The sequence below is a fragment of the Alternaria arbusti genome (assembly GCF_024043155.1).
Source record: "Alternaria arbusti strain BMP 1465 chromosome Unknown scaffold_4, whole genome shotgun sequence".
Taxonomy (NCBI): domain Eukaryota; kingdom Fungi; phylum Ascomycota; class Dothideomycetes; order Pleosporales; family Pleosporaceae; genus Alternaria; species Alternaria arbusti.
In genome coordinates, this window is record NW_026249944.1 from 1782912 (window position 1) to 1800665 (window position 17754).

At 52.6% G+C, this 17754-nt stretch overlaps 7 protein-coding genes and 1 non-coding gene across 8 annotated transcripts; 5 read left to right on the forward strand and 3 right to left on the reverse strand.

The window, feature by feature from the left end:
* Nucleotides 1-1912: 1912 nt before the first annotated feature.
* J4E86_004252 (uncharacterized protein) lies at nucleotides 1913-3088 on the forward strand (the record flags this gene model as incomplete). Its single annotated transcript, XM_051444796.1, has 2 exons — nucleotides 1913-1945; nucleotides 2021-3088. The coding sequence occupies 2 exons, from the start codon at nucleotides 1913-1915 to the stop codon at nucleotides 3086-3088; spliced, it is 1101 nt and encodes a 366-aa protein (XP_051304421.1).
* Nucleotides 3089-3270: 182 nt separating this feature from the next.
* Nucleotides 3271-4200, reverse strand: J4E86_004253 (uncharacterized protein; the record flags this gene model as incomplete). Its single annotated transcript, XM_051444797.1, has 1 exon — nucleotides 3271-4200. The coding sequence occupies one exon, from the start codon at nucleotides 4198-4200 to the stop codon at nucleotides 3271-3273; it is 930 nt and encodes a 309-aa protein (XP_051304422.1).
* Nucleotides 4201-4673: 473 nt separating this feature from the next.
* On the reverse strand, nucleotides 4674-5297 carry J4E86_004254 (uncharacterized protein; the record flags this gene model as incomplete). Its single annotated transcript, XM_051444798.1, has 4 exons — nucleotides 4674-4757; nucleotides 4809-4941; nucleotides 4997-5224; nucleotides 5278-5297. 4 exons carry the CDS (start codon nucleotides 5295-5297, stop codon nucleotides 4674-4676), a joined length of 465 nt encoding a protein of 154 aa, XP_051304423.1.
* A 413-nt stretch (nucleotides 5298-5710) lies between these two features.
* On the forward strand, nucleotides 5711-7130 carry J4E86_004255 (uncharacterized protein; the record flags this gene model as incomplete). The annotated part of the gene is made up of 3 exons (XM_051444799.1): nucleotides 5711-6260; nucleotides 6308-6966; nucleotides 7017-7130. The coding sequence occupies 3 exons, from the start codon at nucleotides 5711-5713 to the stop codon at nucleotides 7128-7130; spliced, it is 1323 nt and encodes a 440-aa protein (XP_051304424.1).
* Nucleotides 7131-9669: 2539 nt separating this feature from the next.
* J4E86_004256 (uncharacterized protein) lies at nucleotides 9670-12244 on the forward strand (the record flags this gene model as incomplete). The annotated part of the gene is made up of 4 exons (XM_051444800.1): nucleotides 9670-9823; nucleotides 9881-9930; nucleotides 10144-11657; nucleotides 11710-12244. 4 exons carry the CDS (start codon nucleotides 9670-9672, stop codon nucleotides 12242-12244), a joined length of 2253 nt encoding a protein of 750 aa, XP_051304425.1.
* Nucleotides 12245-12361: 117 nt separating this feature from the next.
* J4E86_004257 lies at nucleotides 12362-12511 on the forward strand. Its single transcript has 2 exons — nucleotides 12362-12399; nucleotides 12425-12511. It is a non-coding gene; the product is annotated as a tRNA-Glu (tRNA).
* Nucleotides 12512-13083: 572 nt separating this feature from the next.
* Nucleotides 13084-14538, reverse strand: J4E86_004258 (uncharacterized protein; the record flags this gene model as incomplete). Its single annotated transcript, XM_051444801.1, has 3 exons — nucleotides 13084-13324; nucleotides 13372-13930; nucleotides 13980-14538. The coding sequence occupies 3 exons, from the start codon at nucleotides 14536-14538 to the stop codon at nucleotides 13084-13086; spliced, it is 1359 nt and encodes a 452-aa protein (XP_051304426.1).
* Nucleotides 14539-15344: 806 nt separating this feature from the next.
* On the forward strand, nucleotides 15345-17538 carry J4E86_004259 (uncharacterized protein; the record flags this gene model as incomplete). The annotated part of the gene is made up of 3 exons (XM_051444802.1): nucleotides 15345-15506; nucleotides 15585-15986; nucleotides 16036-17538. 3 exons carry the CDS (start codon nucleotides 15345-15347, stop codon nucleotides 17536-17538), a joined length of 2067 nt encoding a protein of 688 aa, XP_051304427.1.
* Between the last annotated feature and the right edge of the window lie 216 nt (nucleotides 17539-17754).

Below are 17754 nucleotides of genomic sequence, written 5' to 3' on the forward strand. Positions count from 1 at the left end.
CCGGCGTATGCTCCAGAGTACGTCTTGCTATTACGATTGAAAACATTAGGACCGTCGTATGCTTCACGGGATGTCAGGTTCCCAAGGCTGCTTCCATACAACAACTTCAACGCGAGAGCCGCAAATGGTATTACTCCCGCTATGCTTACTACCCGCTATCCGAAATCTCTTCACCGTGTTTCGTTCCGACGCGCCTGTTCGATCGTCACTGCCACCCATTTCAGCCTGCTAACCTTCGCTTGCTCATGCCACATCCTCTCTAAGCCATCGGCTGCACGCCTGGAATCTCGACCCATCTGTGGGCGGCGAGGCGGCTAAAATGCGCGATTCTAGCGCCAACGTAAGCGTTAAGCTTTGGCCGCCAAGCATCCGTTCGCCTGCTGCGGGCAGGCCTCCGGGACTACTGAATGGGGAGCTACCCGGCACGGCAAGCGGATCGCATAGGCATCGCATCGTTAGCCATGCGATATCAAAATAGTCTTTTTGACGGATACAGACACGGAGATTATGGACGTTAGATGCTTTTTTCGAAATAGGCTACGTCTACACCGTCTCCGCAACCTTGCACTACCAGCCTTGTACCAAGCGCACGTCAAAACCTTGTGAAATTGTCGGGTCCGCGGTTCGCGATGTCGGCGCGGAGGCGACCGACAAGCCGGAGCACAAGTGGAAAAGATCTCATGGACTAGACCGAAGTCGTGCCGTAGACGAAGGTCATTTTCCCTAAGCGTAGCAGAGGCTGACGACGATGGAGCATGGGCTGGATGTAACAGCGGGAATAGTAGGGCGGAGATGCGCCGTTCTCCTTCGAGATGGGGACCCACGAGATGGATGTACAGGTACATGTACACATGACGATTAGTGTCCGCGGAGGCTGAACATGACTCCATGCAGGGCCGATTAACGATGGATATGACAGCCCTTTACAAGGCGTTGCAGCCCGATTTGTAAAGTATATTCGCAAGGGATTGCCCTCGTTGCGGTGGTACTCGTCGCTTACAGCCAACTGCTTTCTGCTACCCGCGACAAGCCCGGCACTTGGTTGTTATTCCACCCCACGGACGAAACACGATCAATTTGATGTGTCGTCCAGAACGCCTATTATGGCGCCCGGAGGTTCTCAGGCTCTTTTGTGGATCGAAATCGTACGCGAACAGTTTCATGTAGACTTCAGTCTCGACCTCGACTCTGACTGACACCGGGTATTGTACCAGTCGTACACCGGTGTTACTGGTGTATATTCGCGGTATATCACACTCGCATTCGCGTTCGGACCGATACACTGATTTTTCAAATCCCATGCGGCTTTCATGGTTGTGTTTTGGTCACAACATCGACACGTATTAAGATTGATGAGTTCGGACGCGGCCCATGGGGTTGACAGCGTTAGACTTTGGACTACACCAACACGAGCATTATCCAGTTGATTTCCATCGATGCGACCGAAAGTGAGGAAGAAGAGAACAGTTTTAGATGGTCGATGCTTTCAGATTCCCATAGATCATAATGGCCTGTCGGAAAGGATCCCAATTTACATCGCTTTCAAATCCAAGTCTTTTGGACTTCGTGTGGATTTCTGGATACGCGTGACAGAGACATGGGTCGTCAGCGCCGATATTTGGGATATTTGGGATAGCCAGGACAGATACATAGATCCTCTGGGGTAAACTTTTTAACTTTTTGAGAACGTGTAGTCATGAAGTAAGGTAGTATGACATGTAGAAGAGTGGACGTGGACGGTGCAGGTGGACTGCACCTTGCTGTTTTAGGACGAACCGAGGTGGGGCGATGAGCTCACATCAAGCACGAGGAAACATCAAACGACGCGTTCAGACCCGACAACCCGCGCCATCGTTTGTTTGCGACCTTTCCATTCCATTTTACGACGCCCGACGCTGTCACAAGATTCAAGATGTTTTCGTTGCCTATGATCGCGCCGCGCCCAGTAAGTACTCTGACGGGCATCCTGAATTACTCCAAACACAGGCCATAACAGAACAACAATTGACAATATCTCTAGGACGCCAGCCTCTGGCCCTCCCATCACACCACCCACGCCGCTTTCGAAGATACCCACCCGAATTCCCCGCCAGACACAGCCCACGGCCAAAACCAGCGACGCCCTACCTCGCATCATGGCCCTCGTCGCGTTCAAAACCAGTTCCTCGCCAGTTTAGCCGCCGACGAAAACACAATCGCCCAGCGTAAACTCAATGTCCGCAGATTTGGCGCGGGCTGGATCCGCCCGCCCGGTGTCACCAAAACACTCCAAGCCAGGGAGGATGAAAAGTTTGAGAAGGAGGAACAAGAGATGATGCAGCGCAGAGAGCAAGCCATGATGGATTTGGCAGCCGCACAACAAGACGCCGCAAATGAGGAGCAAAGGGAGAGAGGAGAGATGGCGGAAGAGGCTGGAGAAGGCGAAGAAGAAAGAGACCTTGACGACGAGGTCCCCGAGGCAGAAAGTACACCCAGCGCATCTGCCTCCGAAGTATCGAGTGACGAAGAGTCAGAAGAGGAAGCCAGCGAAGTCAGCGGCGATGTCCAGGAAGAAAGCACAGTACCGTTCAACGAGGACAGCTTCATTGAGGGCAGCATGTTGGAAGCAGAAGTATCGCATATGTTGGAGATGGAGGAGGCGGAGATGGCAGGTGTCCTGCAAGATGAGCGCGATCTCGATGACGATGTACCAGAAGCCGGGAGTTACGAACACACGGATTCCGAACTCGAAGATGATAGCGACGTGGATAATAGCGCCCTTCCACCTGGTCTGGCTTCCGCGCGTTCGACACGTTCACATAGACGCCGCTCCAGTGGACGCCGTGTTTCAAGCCGCAGAAGTTCGGGATTGCCTGGGGGTATGATGTTTGCAGGCGGACATCCCGCTGTTGGAAGGGTTAGTCTGGGTGTTGATCTGGGGAACGGGCGTAGTAGCTTCGGCATGGATGGTAGTAGTTCGCTGCTTGAGGGCAGCTCATTCTTGAGGAGCTCACCTGCAGGGAATGCGGCGGCCAACAGGGGTAGTCTGAGAGATAGGTTCTTGGGGGCCGCGAGGGGTGGCGGTGGAGGAGGCGGAAGGAGGGCTTGATGTTAAAGTGTGGTAACAATTATGAATGTACGATAGAGATACCCAGTAGCTCGATAGAGCCTGATTGTATTCAGATGAGCAACAAGCCCGTTTCATGCTACCAACATACAAGCCAGGAGGTACCATCCCATTCTACCATCGCTTCTACCCATGCCGAACACGACCCGGACGACAACATGCCCCTACACCTCAGCTAACATCTCCTCAAACGCCTTCCCGAGGAACCTACCTGCCTCTCCAAACATTTCCGCGCGCTCCGCCCCCTCCTCGTCGGAGTCCAAGCCCAAAACGTGACTTACACACCGCATAGAATCTCCCAGAGCGTCCCTGCCTTTCAGCAGCAGATAGTACTCCAGACGAGTCTCTATGGAGCACTCTCCATCCACACACTCGCCAACGTAGTCTCCATCCACTGCGCCGCTCAGCTGATAGATACGCTGCTGCCATTCGTCGTCGGCAACGGTCATCATCTCTTCTATTCCGCGTAGCAACGACGCCAATGTAGGTACTGAGCTACTGTGGATGGCCCACAGTGCGTTCAGCTTGCCAATGGTGGCGTCGATAAACTTGTGGTCTGAACTGAGATCATGAGCGATCGAGCGGCGGGCTTGTTTTGGACTCAAACAAATTGGGTCTGATTTGGCGACTAATATGCGTTCCTTCTTGTAGAGTTGAAGGTGAAATGGGTATTTGAGGTCTTCTAGCACCGAAAGGGGTGGAGCAAAGGTGAGGGTGTCTGCTTCAAGCTCTTCCGGCTTCAGGATACTGGTGAGGTACATGAGGTTACTACTATTCCACTCGATAGGCTCATCCGTGTCATCAGAAATCGGCGAGGAGGGCGCTGTGGACGAATCATCCATGCTGGACAGACTTACGCGAGAGCCGCGGGAGGAGGGAGGGGTCCATTTGAGGTTAGGAACCCATTGAACACCAGGCTCGCCCAGAATAGTGTGCTGGATGTTGTGAGATACATTGTCGCTGTCATAGCCAGGCTTGCTGCTGGTGTTGACCTTGAGGAATACATCGGTGTCGACGGTCTTCATAGGCTGCGTAGGAGACTCGACGTATCTGTCACTGAAGGGGTTGGCGGAAGTTGCTGCTGACGTGGCCATCATGTCGGATTCAGCGTGATTGCTGATCTGAGCGCTGTCAGGGGGATTGATGGAAAAGAGCAGATGGTGACGCTGAGTGTGGGAGACGGAGCTGTCAGGAGTAGAAACTGCGAAGACGACGGGTATTAATAGGGTTCGCTGGCTTATCGAACAATGGCTGGTGACAGTGGCTATTCAAGCCCCGCGGTAATCATGAAGGCGCAATGTTGCTGCGGTGAACCGCCTGATTCACGTAGCATTGTCTGAAGATGGGAAACGCGGCAATAAGAAGATACGGTAGAAAATGAATGCGGGTACATTGACGAAGGGGTCGGAGTGTAGCAGATCACCTGTTGTACGTGACCTACAGTTGCAGCAAACTGATAGCTTCGTCACCTTATAAACAGTCATGCAGTGATTCGTCCTAGTCATGCATTTCAAGTGATGTCGTTCATTTTCCTTGTGTCCATCCCAGCGGTAATTATATACAAAGCTCAGTGGGTCGCAAAGATGTTGCGTGTGCGCAGGTGGACTGGGGTCTCGCCCTTTGGCGCATCTGGTATCGTCTTCTCCAATTTCTGAAGTGGTGTTAGCGAAAGACGTAAGGCACAACGATAACCGCGACATACCAACTTCTCGAATACACACTTGTTGAGCTTGCGCTCTTCTGACCGGCAGTTCCAGAGTTGTTGGTTGTGGTTCTCTAGGCATTGCCAGTGGGTGCGGAACTGTTCCAGGCAGTTCTCGTTGATGTCCTTGATACTGCCACTGCTGTCAATACCCAGGGTTCTATATTGGGCCTTCCGCCAGTACGTACACGCTAGCCGCACACCTGGTGACCTTGCGGCCTTCCTTCATGCAGTCAAACTCTCCCCGGCCGTTGGCCTCGGTCTTGCACATCATGTAGTCATCGTTGTAGGCCTTGCATCGTGCGCCAATGAAGAACGAGGCACTTAGGAGGGGCGCAGAACTGGCTCCGAGCTCCTTGACCTTGGGGATGTCGTCGGGTAGAGGGGTGGTGTCGATAAGGGCTTGCTGGTTGAACCTGCAAATTAGTCAGCATATGTGAGCGCCATGAGATTGGCAGAGAGCGCTTACCTGGGCTGGCGCGACGACATCTTGAGGGTGAGGTGCCAATGGCGGGCTATCGGCTCACGAATTGGCGATGATGCTCGTGAGGTCGTCGCGGAAGTCGGTCTTGGCGCTCACTAAAACTGGCAGGGATGCGATGGGCCGCGCTGGTGCCTGACCTTTGTGAGCGAGAGACAACAATCTCTCACTGCGCCATCTGCACCTCCACCGCGCCCTTACACGCCTCTCCTGCTTCTCATCAATCAGGATGCGCGCCGATTGATTGTTTTTGTGAATAATACCAGCGCCTACTTTCAGCGATCGCCTCCTTCGCGTGCCTGCGCGCGACCGAAAACAAACATTGGAAGCTCCTCCATCCGCGACCTGAATAACGTCACTCGTTCGAATCACTATCGAATCTGCCCAGAAGGACACGCGCATACTACGACTTCTATTCAACATGTCTTTTAGCTTTGGAAACCCGGCAGGCGGAGAAAAGAAGACGGGCACTCTGTTTGGAAGCACCACAGCACCAGCTGGCGGTCTTTTCGGTCAATCGCAGCAGCAACAGCCGCAGCAGTCGAACACGACACAGTCCAGCCTCTTCGGCTCATCAACCGCCCCTCAACAGAACAACACCAATAGCCTGTTTGGCTCGACACAGCCGCAGCAACAGCAGCAGAACTCGGGATCGAGCTTGTTCGGCCAGCCCCAACAACAACAACAGCAGAACGCAGGCTCAAGCCTCTTCGGACAACCTCAGCAGCAACAACAAAATGCCGGCTCAAGTCTGTTTGGCCAGCCTCAGCAGCAACAGCAACAGCAGCAGCAGCAGCAGGGGCAGCAACAACAGCCAAACATGAGCAACAGCCTCTTCGGCGCCTCATTGCAGCCTGCGCCCGTCCTGAACAACATTCAGGCGCAAAGCATCCAACAACAGCGCGAAGGGCTTCCGCAGTTGCGCCAGTCCTCCGCGCAACCTTTCGCTGCTAATACCATGAACGGTCACAGTATGGCACCTCGAGATCACCGCTGAAGTCGCGCTAACACTTGCCAGGAGAGAAGTCGGTCATCGAGCAGATACGGATCCTGAATAACAAGTGGGATCCCAGCAGCCCCGAATGCGTCTTCCAATACTACTTCTACAACTCGGTCAAGCCTGAAGAAGCGCCCTTCTACGGTCCCTCGCAGGGTGAAGACGAACGGAAATGGGAGGAGGCTTTGTCCAAGAAGCCAAGTCCAGGTGCTATTCCCGTGCTTGCGCGTGGCTTTGAGCAAGTTGGAGAACGCATCAAGCAACAAGCAGCCGCTGTCACCGCGCTACGAACCCGCCTGCACGAGATCAACAATGCACTATCGCTTCTCAAAGACGCCCATGAGCTGACGGTAGCATCGCGCATCACCGAAGCTAAGCGCAAGCACGTCGTCTTCACCCAGCGAACCTTGGCCCTTGCAACCAAGGTCCAGATCTTGCGAAACCGGGGATACGTTATGGATCAGCCAGAGGAGGAATTGAAGAAAAAGCTCATCGAGTTGGAGAAGCAGACCTTTGATCCTGTGCTTGGCGGGCGACAAGAAGAGATCTGGGCGCGCATGTCCGGCGTGCGCGAGCGGGCGCGCATCCTACAAGAGGAGACTGAGAAGCTGGGCAAGACGATTGACCAGCAGCAAAACGGTGAGCTTCTTACAGATGAAGACCAGAAGGCGTTGGAGAAGGTAAGAAGCCCATCTCATGATCCCTCACGCATACTTACACCGTATCTTAGCTCCTCAAAGACTACGACCGACAACTCGAGCATCTCAAGAAGTGGGTCGACGACACCAGAGACGAATACGACGAGTGGGAGACTGCAAAGCAGTCAAGGCCGGCAAAGCGATAAGGGCATAATACGAGGGCGCATTTGTCATGTACGATTCATAGGTGATGTAGAGGTTATATTGCGAAAAGTTGGGCGTTGCGAGATACCATGCAGCAGCGGACGGATGCATAGAAGGCGTACAATCAAGCGTTGCATAATATTCATCGTCTCATCATTGCGCACATGTCAGATGGCGTTTGGTGAGTTCTCTTTGCTTCTAGACGTATGCGTCGATCCCCATATACTGTAAGGGTATTTGTGTCCGTTCAACCAGTAATGTTACAAGCGCATGTATTCCCTAGGCCATGCGAGTATGTTGTACAGTAGTTCGTTGGTGTGTTGCTTCATTGTTCCGTCCCATTTATGCGTACACCTGTTCATTTCCAGCGCTTTGGACTTTGTGGACGGGTTCGTAATCGCGGGAGCAGTCGCTGCTTAGAAGAGCTTCGAGATGTATTCGACGAGATGAGGTGCTGTAGGGTGTTAGTTTCCGTCCGCCGTGATGCAGTTTCAATCATCCTTACAGAAATATAGCACAACAGCGCTGGCAGCTGTCCACTTGATATCGGTCATAGTCTGTGCCTCGGCCGCGGCAAGCTCCTGCTTGGATGGTTGTGGTGGTGCTGTCATGCACGTCAGCCTCGTTGTCTTGGATGCGGCAATCCCTGGTAAAACTCACCTCCGAACATTCCGGCGGTGTGTTGTATGAGGTGTGAGGTGAGGCGATAGAAAGAGCTGTAGAGCGACAGGCGGTATGCAAGGTGGGTATCTCGAAGATGACGTTTACGGTGCACTTGGATACGCAAAAGTTTGGATTGTCGGCGTTTGGGCTGCGATATTGCCGATGCTGTCGGTCACGTGGTCGCGCGTACCCTCCTTCCAACGCTGATCGTTCGTTTTGCTCGCCCTTTCTCTTCAGCATGAACAGCAGAGATTACTTTGAACCCTCTTTTTTTACTGTCTGGTTCAGCATGGCAGGACTCTCTTTCACGCAGGGCGACCGACAGCAGTTCATCAAGTCTTCTGTCCCTCAATTTATGGATGACAAAACCGTTTGCTCGAAGACTGAACGTCTTTCACTCGGGCCTGATTATCAGTCTACGGGATTCTAATTCCTCCTTATCCCGACTGATCAGTCGAGCATGTTTAATTTCTTGTACGAACAAGCTGTCTCGTACAGCAAAACGGACCGATGTACACTTGAACAGACATGCTGTTCACTCATCAACCCGCATACCCTTGACATATTTTCTTTGGAGCTGACACGAATTCTATCAATCCCCAACTTCAACCTCCCAATCTGGCAACCTCCAATACTTCGATGACCAGCCCAAGCTGAGACCAGGCCCCAGGCTGAATCAAAGGCGCATTTCTTCAACCCCCAATTCTGTCATTTTCACATGCTGTCATCTCTGGTAACCGTCACCTTCTGAAAGAATATCATTTCATACATCAATGCACCTCCTACAATTAAAAAGCTGAACAGTTCTGGAGCCTACATCGACGTTAGTTTACTTGAGTTGCATGTTTCTATATTAATGTAGGCTGCAGACCTATTCAGTTTTTCCCTAGGTTGACGTGAATGTGCATTCGCCCCTGTCTTGAACCTACACAGGGCACGGAACCAGGTCAGTGAAGCTCGTGGCGCGGTGATGTCGAATTACCGGGAATAAACCCGCAAGCACGTCCACCTGCCGAAATCTGGGGGCGAGATATGTAGAATGAACAGACAGGTGCGAGTATATTCAGCGGCCTACAACAGCATATAACTCGCAGATGACAACTTCTAAGAACAATGTGCTTCTAACATATGTACTTCTTCTTCTGATATGTAGCTATGCGGTTAGCGTTGCCTCAGATGAAGTGGTGGTTTTCCATTCATTGCGAGGCTAACGCATGAGGCCGAGACTCAACAATGCACCCGCGTGCCCGCAGTCCGTGGAGGCATCATGCGCCCAACGTGCAGGTCGTACAATCTGTGTCGCCCCCATCCAGGACTCCGGAATTGGTATATGATTTGATTGCGAAAGCTAACATTGGGCTAGCTCGCGCTGCAATGATCCGTTGCGAACCGGTGAACTAAATGTTTCAGATCTTCTAAACACGCCGTCAACAAGAACGCCACAGATTCCGATCCGAGCCCGAACAGCAATGCACCGCGCAGCCTGCGTGCCCAATCAGCGAAGCAAATACGCATGGCTGATCGCCGGATGTAGTCGCGGTCGATCGGCCCTACAACGACCCCAAATGATGACAGGGGCGACAAAAGATCCGCCCCTACTCATGCTGTATTAATATGTGATCTTGCGGAAGTCTGACGGCCTTCAACTTCTGTTGTTCACTTTCCCGTCGCTCTTTACGTTCTTTACCGAAGATGTTGCTCTCCGCATCTTCTGTTGTGTTGGCATTGTACTCTTCTTGCGCAGTCGCGCAGTCCGCTCCTTCCAACAACGGCTATGTCCATGGATCCTCCAACCTACACTTCGCGCCCCGCCACGCCCATCCCCATGCAAGACCTCGCCAATCTGTAGATCAGGATGCGTCATGTGCTCCATACTGGATGGAAAATATCAAACACCAGGGCATTGCTAGCTACAATCCGAACCCTGGCAACTACACCGTCTTCCGGAATGTCAAGTCTTTTGGCGCAGTCGGCGATGGAGTCCATGATGATACTGCCGCCATTCAGAGAGCGATCTCTTATGGTGGCAGATGTGCGCCTGGGACTTGCGGGAGTTCTACTAACCAGCCTGCCGTGGTGTATTTTCCAGGTGGTACATACAAGATCTCGAGTGCTATCATCGACTATTACTATACTCAGGTATGAACACCTCCAGTGCAATCAAGATGGGATCACCAAAGTCAGCCAAGTAAAAAAAGGAAGCGTACCCTAGAAGTTACACTGACTTCTGACTCATCTACATACGGATGAAGATGTGGTGCATTCTTGTAGGGTACATGCAACATGTCGGATTTTACTTGGGATCGGGCACTTTTGTGAAAGGTGTGGAACGTTGTGACTGACTCATTAAAGATCATCGGAAACCCAAACTGTCTTCCTACCATCCAGGCTGCGTCCAACTTCTCCGGCTCAAGTTTCGGCCTGATCGACGGCTCTCTATACGGCGACAATGGACTTGGTTTCAATCCTACGGTCACCTTCTTCCGCCAGATTCGGAACCTCATCATTGACACCACAAAAATGTCGGCTAAGGATTCACCTACTGGAATCCATTGGCCAACTGCACAGGCGACGAGTATCCAGAACGTGATTTTCAACATGAATGCCGAAAACGGAACGCAACACCAAGGTCTTTTCGTTGAAGCGGGATCCGGTGGTTTCATGACAGACCTCGTTTTCAACGGTGGAAACAAGGGATTCATCGTCGGAAACCAGCAATTCACCACTCGCAACATCATGTTCAACCATGTCACCACTGCGATCGAGCAGCTGTGGGATTGGGGCTGGACGTACAAGTCTGTCTCTATCAACAACTGCCAGGTTGGACTCAATATGACCAACGGTGGTCCTTCTGCAGTCAATGTGGGGTCAATCACCTTCTTTGACAGCGAGATCACAAACACCCCGATTGGTATCATTACCTCCAGGATCAAGAACTCTGAGCCTGCTGCTGCCGGATCTCTTTACCTGGAGAACGTCAAACTTGACAATGTCCGTACTGCGGTAGCTGGACCCAACGGAACATACCTAGCAGGCTCTTCTGGTGCTTCGACTATCGAAGCCTGGGCTGACGGTCACCGATACTTGCCTCAAGGTCCTGTAGAAGTGCGCGGCGCTCTTGACCCAACTAAGCGCCCGGCAGAACTGTTGGGCGCGGATGGCAAATACTACGAGCGCTCGAAGCCTCAGTATGGCGATGTTCCCCTGACGCAGTTCCTCTCCGCTCGTGATCTTGGTGCCACTGGAAACGGTCGAACCGACGATACCGATGCTCTCAACGCCGCGATCCTCCAAGCCAATGCCGAGGGAAAGATCTTCTTCATCGACGCCGGTTACTATTTGGTCACCTCTACAATCTACATCCCACCCGGTGCCACCATCATTGGAGAAGCCCTTGCCTCTGTGATTCTTTCCTCTGGCCCCTACTTCAACGACATGTCCAACCCCAAGCCAGTCGTGCAAATTGCCCGACCAGGCGAACAAGGCCGAGTGGAGTTGTCCGATCTCTTCGTTAGCACAAAGGGCCCGCAAGCTGGTGCCATTCTGATTGAGTACAATCTTGGTACCTATACCGACGAGCCTGCTGGTCTTTGGGATGTGCATGCGCGTATCGGAGGATTTGTGGGATCAGACCAGCAAGTCAAGCAGTGTGGAACAACGCCTAACACTACGACCACTGCGGCGAACTTGAAGGAGGAATGCATTGTATCCTACATGACTATGCACCTCACCAAGTTCAGTGCAGGACTGTACATGGAAAACAACTGGCTGTGGACTTCTGATCATGACCTCGACGGTGACGGCCAGCTCACTCTCTATGCTGGCCGTGGTCTGCTTGTTGAGAGTATCAACGGGAGGATATGGCTGTGAGTTTTTCAACCTTTGTAGTTTCGCCAATAGTCACTAACATTATCGCAGAACCGGTACGGCAGTCGAACACCACGTCCTCTACGAATACCAGTTCGTCGATACCAAGAACATCTTCATGGGCCAGATCCAAACGGAGACAGCCTACTACCAGCCCAACCCCGATGCCACTCTGCCTTTCCCAAACAACCCAGCGCTGTCTGACCCAGTCTTCACACACAAGCCTCTGAATGGAACGAACTCTACATCCACCAGCACAGCATCCGGTTGGGGTCTGCGCATCCTCCGCAGCAACAACATTCTCGGCTACGGAATAGGCCTGTACTCTTTCTTCAACAACTACTCGACGAACTGCTCGCGGGTTACCGAAGACGAGAAGTGCCAGTCGACCATTCTGTCGATTGAAGGGGGGCGCAACACGTACGATATCAATCTCTACAACGTGAACACTGTGGGTAGCACTGAGATTATCACGCGCGACGGCGTAGAGTTGGCGGACAACAAGGACAACAACAGCACCTTTGCAGACACCGTCAACGTTTTCAGAATCGGTAGTCTCGGTCTTGATCTAGATATTTCGTTGTAGATTAGATTGTACTTAGTGGGGCTTTTCCTGTGTACAAAATTTTCCAACCCTCCAACTCCACCACAACACCACCCACCACGATTATTTGTCCTCTATTTTCCTAAACTTCCATCAATTTCCGATATGGTCTAGTGGCTAGGATTTGCCGCTCTCATCTGCAGAGTCAGTTCACTGTTTAGTGCCGGCAAGGCCCGGGTTCGGTAAGCTTCTTCGATTGCCCCTCAGTTCGATCTCCTCTAACAACGATTCAGATTCCCGGTGTCGGAATATCATCTTCTTTTTGCTCTCTGCATACTATAGAACATGTCGCAAGAGTGATAGAAGCTTCTTTTTTTTTTGCGTTTTGCTTCAAGGTCAAAATCTTTCTCTTTGGCGGGGTTCAAAGGTCGGGGAGGTTCTAGCTCAGGACTGTTATGAGGCCGCATTAGGCCAGCGAGCCTACATACAGTCTTCCTTGGCATGGACAGTGTCTCTTATTATATTCTTAGCCTCTAGGAGGATGCCGTAGTGAAGGTATATCATACTCACTTCGAATTATCAACACAACCTTGGTTAGTATACGTGATAAGCATGATTACTAGTTCAACACAATAAATGACAGCATTCAGGTTACGTTCAGAAGAAGAATACTGCATTCGATAGTGTACAAGAAGCTGGCTAACCCACACACCAACTCTGAAGCTACAAGTAACGCCCGCTATGCAATTTTACCATGCGTAGACCCCAAGCGTATGTCAGAGTACCAATGTGACGTCCAGAGCAGCTGATCAATGACCTTATCTAAAGCCGAACAGAAAAGAAAACGCAAACCGCATTTGAATGGCGTCGTAAGACCCAGCTCAGCGCCTGCCTCCGCTGCGACCACCCCTGATTTGCTTCATGATATCCACGTTGCTCGAACGACTGCGTGCGTTCTCGTTGAACACAACGTTGCTCTTGGGCGCAATGGTATACGTAGTGGGACCAGACTCCATGCGGGCACGCTGGAATGCCTTGGGGGCTTCGAGCTGCTTCTTTCGGTTTGCTGCGTAGGCGGCGGCTTGGCTGCTGGCAGCGGACCTGTCGGTAGTCTTGATTTGACTAAGGTTGTTAGCATACATAGCGAAATATGAAGGCGCAATACATACCTCGGGTCGTAGTCGGCCTGGGCAAACTCCTTCTTGCGGTAGTCGTCTGTCCGCCTAAGAATGGGACGCGTCCAGTCTGTGAAGAGGCGCTCGGCTTGTCGCTTGATGGTCAACTCGGGCTTCTTGCTCTTGATGTAGAACATGATGACCTTGCCGATGCCAGATGCGACAAGTGTGTCCTTGTTTACAGGTAACTTGGCTAATGAGGCCATGAGATCTTTCTGAATGTCGTACGCGGGAAGACTACCATCGCTTAGGGGCTCCAAGAAGAAGCGCACCGATTCGAGCAGGTTCACTTCGGGGTCCACGATGGTATCTCTCAGTGTGTTCTTGTTCAGGAGGGCGGTGACTTCTGGCAGAAGTTTGAGCTTGTGTCGTGCAGGCTCGTTGCGCTTTCGACCTTCGTTGTCGGCTTCGGCGGCAGCTGCCATACGGCGGCGCATCTCCTCAATCTCTTGGTCGGCCATTTGTTCAAGGTCAATGCCATCCTTCTTGCGGCGGCGATTCGAGCTGGTGCTAACGATGCTGTCGATTTGCGCATTAAGCTGCTTCTTTCGTCCTAAAGTCACATTTAGTAGATATGAGGGTCTAGGTATGGTCATACATACGCTCTTCCGGGGTCAGATGTTCGTCTGGATCGCCCTCTGGGCTTGCGGCTCGGACCCTGCCTGCCTTCTTGGACCGCTTGCTTCGCCTGTCACCCTCTGCAATATCACCGTCATCGTCGCCATCCTTGTTCTTCTTGCGGCGAGGCTTCTCAGCCCTCTTTTTCTTCTTCTTTGGCTCTTCACCCTCAGCAGCAGTGCGCTTTCGCTTGTGTACACCAATCTGCTTGACGTTGTCTTCGTCGATCGCTTGCGCCGGGCGCTCATCAATAGCAACATTGTTGATATCGAAATCGCCAAACTGCTCATCCATTTGGTCATCGTCCAGCGCCTCGGAAAGCACCGACTCATTGTCTGACAAGCCAGCCTCGATGTCGTCCTGGTCAGGCATCTCGCCGGGTCGGTCCTCTGTCACTTCCATATCTTGGTCTGGATCACCGATAGGGGGGTTCGGGGTAGCGTTCTCCTCGTCGATTTCGGGGCGCAGGGGATCAGCTGGGTCGTTGCCAGCCGCTGGTAACGGCGACCTCGAATGCGATCGGTTGAACTCAACGTCCTCCATGCTGGCTGTTTGGGCCTGGTTCGTCGAAATCAGGGTATCGATGAGAAGGCGCGGAGGATGCGAGATCGATTAACAGTGACTTGTCGCGGTAAAGGTGGACCAGGCGCGAACGTCGATCGTGAGATGCTCAAGGAAAGTTCAAGGGAGCGCGACGGCCATGACGCGCGGTGATACTATTTGCCGGGGCCGGGCTTGGCAAACGGAGGCGCGGCTGGTTCGCGATTGTCAAAGACCGCAGCCGCTCCTCCACCTTTGTTCGACAACTCACTCGCCTGACCACCAACCTCAGGCCCCCACCATCACTACACCCCCGACGACGTCTTACAGAGTCTGCTCGACGCTGTTTGTCAGCTTCTCAACGGACGAGCCTTATCCTAAACGACACCCTACTAGGCGCCGTCGTCGTCGCAGTACCTGAGTCACTTTGGGTCTCTATTGCGACACGTCCGCAGTTGCGCATCACCGCCTCATTGTTGGCTTGAAGGGGGAAGGGCATATACACAGAAGGAGGATCGCAGTAGCTGGAGGAGAGCGAGTTTGTTACTGCCTAGCTGTACCGGCGCAGTCTTCACACTGCGTCATTTGGCGCGGCCATAGCTAGTATCCAACACAAGCACTGTCATTACGTGTGTTCGTCGAGAGCGAGGAAGCATATCGTCTATCTTGTTCATCTGGCATCGACATCGTCAGCGTTGCGACTCCCCGACCGCAGAGTCAGCCGCTCACCCTGCCCTTTGCGCGCAAGTTCACGTCTTCTAACACAGCACATATCCCCTCTTGTCTAACCCCAGATATTCTTGCCCATCATGTCTGTGTCAGCTGCTGAAGTGGCTGCCGACTTTCGGGATGCCCTGCAAGATTTGAGGATGAACAGCAGACCTGAGATTAGCAATCTAACCCTCATCGCCAAAGAAAACACAGAGTATGCGGAAGCCATATCCAACGAGCTTCAGAAGCATATCCAGTCGGTACGTCCTGGAACCGTGTAGACTAACAACTCTATCATTCAGTTCAAACTTTATCCACCGGTGACTGACATGGCATAGACTCGCCCCGAATGGAAGCTTCCAGCCCTCTACGTCCTTGATTCGATTGTTAAGAATGTTGGCACGCCATACACCGTCTACATTGGTCGCAACCTTTACAGAACCTTCATGGACGCCTATCTTGTCATGGATCAAAACACACGCAAGAACATGGAAGGCTTGCTGAGGACGTGGAAGATGCCTGTGCCCGAGTCGATGGACCCTCGCCCTGTGTTTCAAGCCGACGTGACACAGGACATCGAGAACGCACTGGCTAAATTCCGCGCAGCTCAGCAACAGATTCGACCGCAACACGCGCTTCCCCCTCGTCCTCCGTCACTCAATGTCGCCTGGAGGGGTACATCTACGCCGCCGCAAACTGGACCACGTTATGCCGCTCCCAATGATCCGCGTGCTCGACCGGTAGGTTTTCAATACGATCTTCAGACATTCTTGCTAATAATCGTTCCAGTCACAACCCCCGACACCTCAATATCCACCATCACACGCATCCACGCCACCTGTATATCAGCAGCCCCAGCCCATGTCGTCCGTTGATCTTGCCGACTTGAAGGTGGAATTGACACAGCTTATCAGCACAACACAGAACATGTTCGCGCACAACCCAGCTGACGCTGCTTTGCGTACAAAGCTGTCAGCACTCCTGTCCCTCAAGCAGATCCTGGACACACAGACGTTGCCTCCTCAACAACTAGAGGCCGTACGTCAACAGGTCCGAGCATTAGCACCTCCACCAGCACCAACACCGACCTTTGCTCCTTCTACGCCAGTGTACCCACCACAACAGGCAATGCCCCAAGGCTATCCGCCTAGCTTCTCTTCGATGGGTGCACCCCCGAGCAGCGCTCCGCCGAATGTCGCGCAACTTCTGGCAGGCTTCCGACCACCACCGCAGTCGACTCCACAACCCGCGCCAACCCCGAATCCACCTGCGTTGAACTTGGCAGAGCTACTCAAACGTGTATCTTCCCCAGCACAACCGAACTCAGTACCAGCCCCAGCCCCGTTTCAGATGCCATTCCAAGGCTTCCCACCCCCAGTCTCGACTCCAGTACCGGCACCTCAGGCTCCTCCACCGACCCAGTCCGCGACGCCCACTGCCAATCTCGCTGCTCTGCTTGCGCAGTTCAGCAAACCTGGTGCCGTGCCGCCTTCAATGCCACCCACGCCTGTGCAGAGCACTCCCGTTCCTCAGTTACCACAACAACCTGTTGCTGCGGCTCCAGCCCTTGGTTCCGCCGAGTGGCTTTTGAAAGCTCTGGGTGGTGTACCTGGTGGTATACCTGCAAACCCAACGCCGATTCAATCCAAGCCGACCATACAACATCCACTTGCGCCGGGTAGCTTGATGGAACAGATCGAGCTCACCACGGCATCAATGAAGAAGCCTCGTCTTCACCTCATTTCCCGCCTTTACGAAGCCAAGCCCAACATCTGCGCCACATGTGGCCGTCGCTTTGAGAGCACACCCGAAGGCAAAGAGAAGAAAGCACGCCATATGGACTGGCATTTCAAAGTCAAGGACCCAGATGCCGCCAAGCGAGGTGTACACCGCAGCTGGTACATTCCTGAAAAGGAGTGGATAGAGTACCGCGAAGTCGACGAGACAGCCCCTAACCAGTCCAACGACGGTTCCTCTGGTGCTGGTGGTGCTAAGCCGAAGAAACAGGCCAAGGATCGCTATGTGAGCGTACCACAAGACGTCACACTACAGCAGGCACCGTGCCCCATCTGCCAGGACAAATTTGAGACGCAGTGGAATGTGGAGGCCAACGACTTTGTGTGGATGGATGCCGTAAGCGTGGGTGGTAAGATATACCATGCTACTTGTTTTGAGGAGGTTTATGGCAAGGGTGTTGGTATTGAGGCGCCAGGCACGCCTGACTCAGTACTTGGAAAGAGGAAGGCGGATCTTGGTGCCAACGGTGAAGGAAAGAAGGTTAGGGCTTATTAGACATCAGTTTTCACTTTGAGTCGTTGACATTTGGCCATTTTTCAGAAAAGGCAACGATGGTCGGCTTTTGCAGCATAGCGTGGCGTTGAGTTTGACAGCCATTTAATATTTGGGCTTCTACGTAAATTCCATTGACTGTAATCAATGGTAGCAATCACACATTTCAATACATGGATGTCTCCTACTTCAACTCGTATATTCCGTCATGATATATAT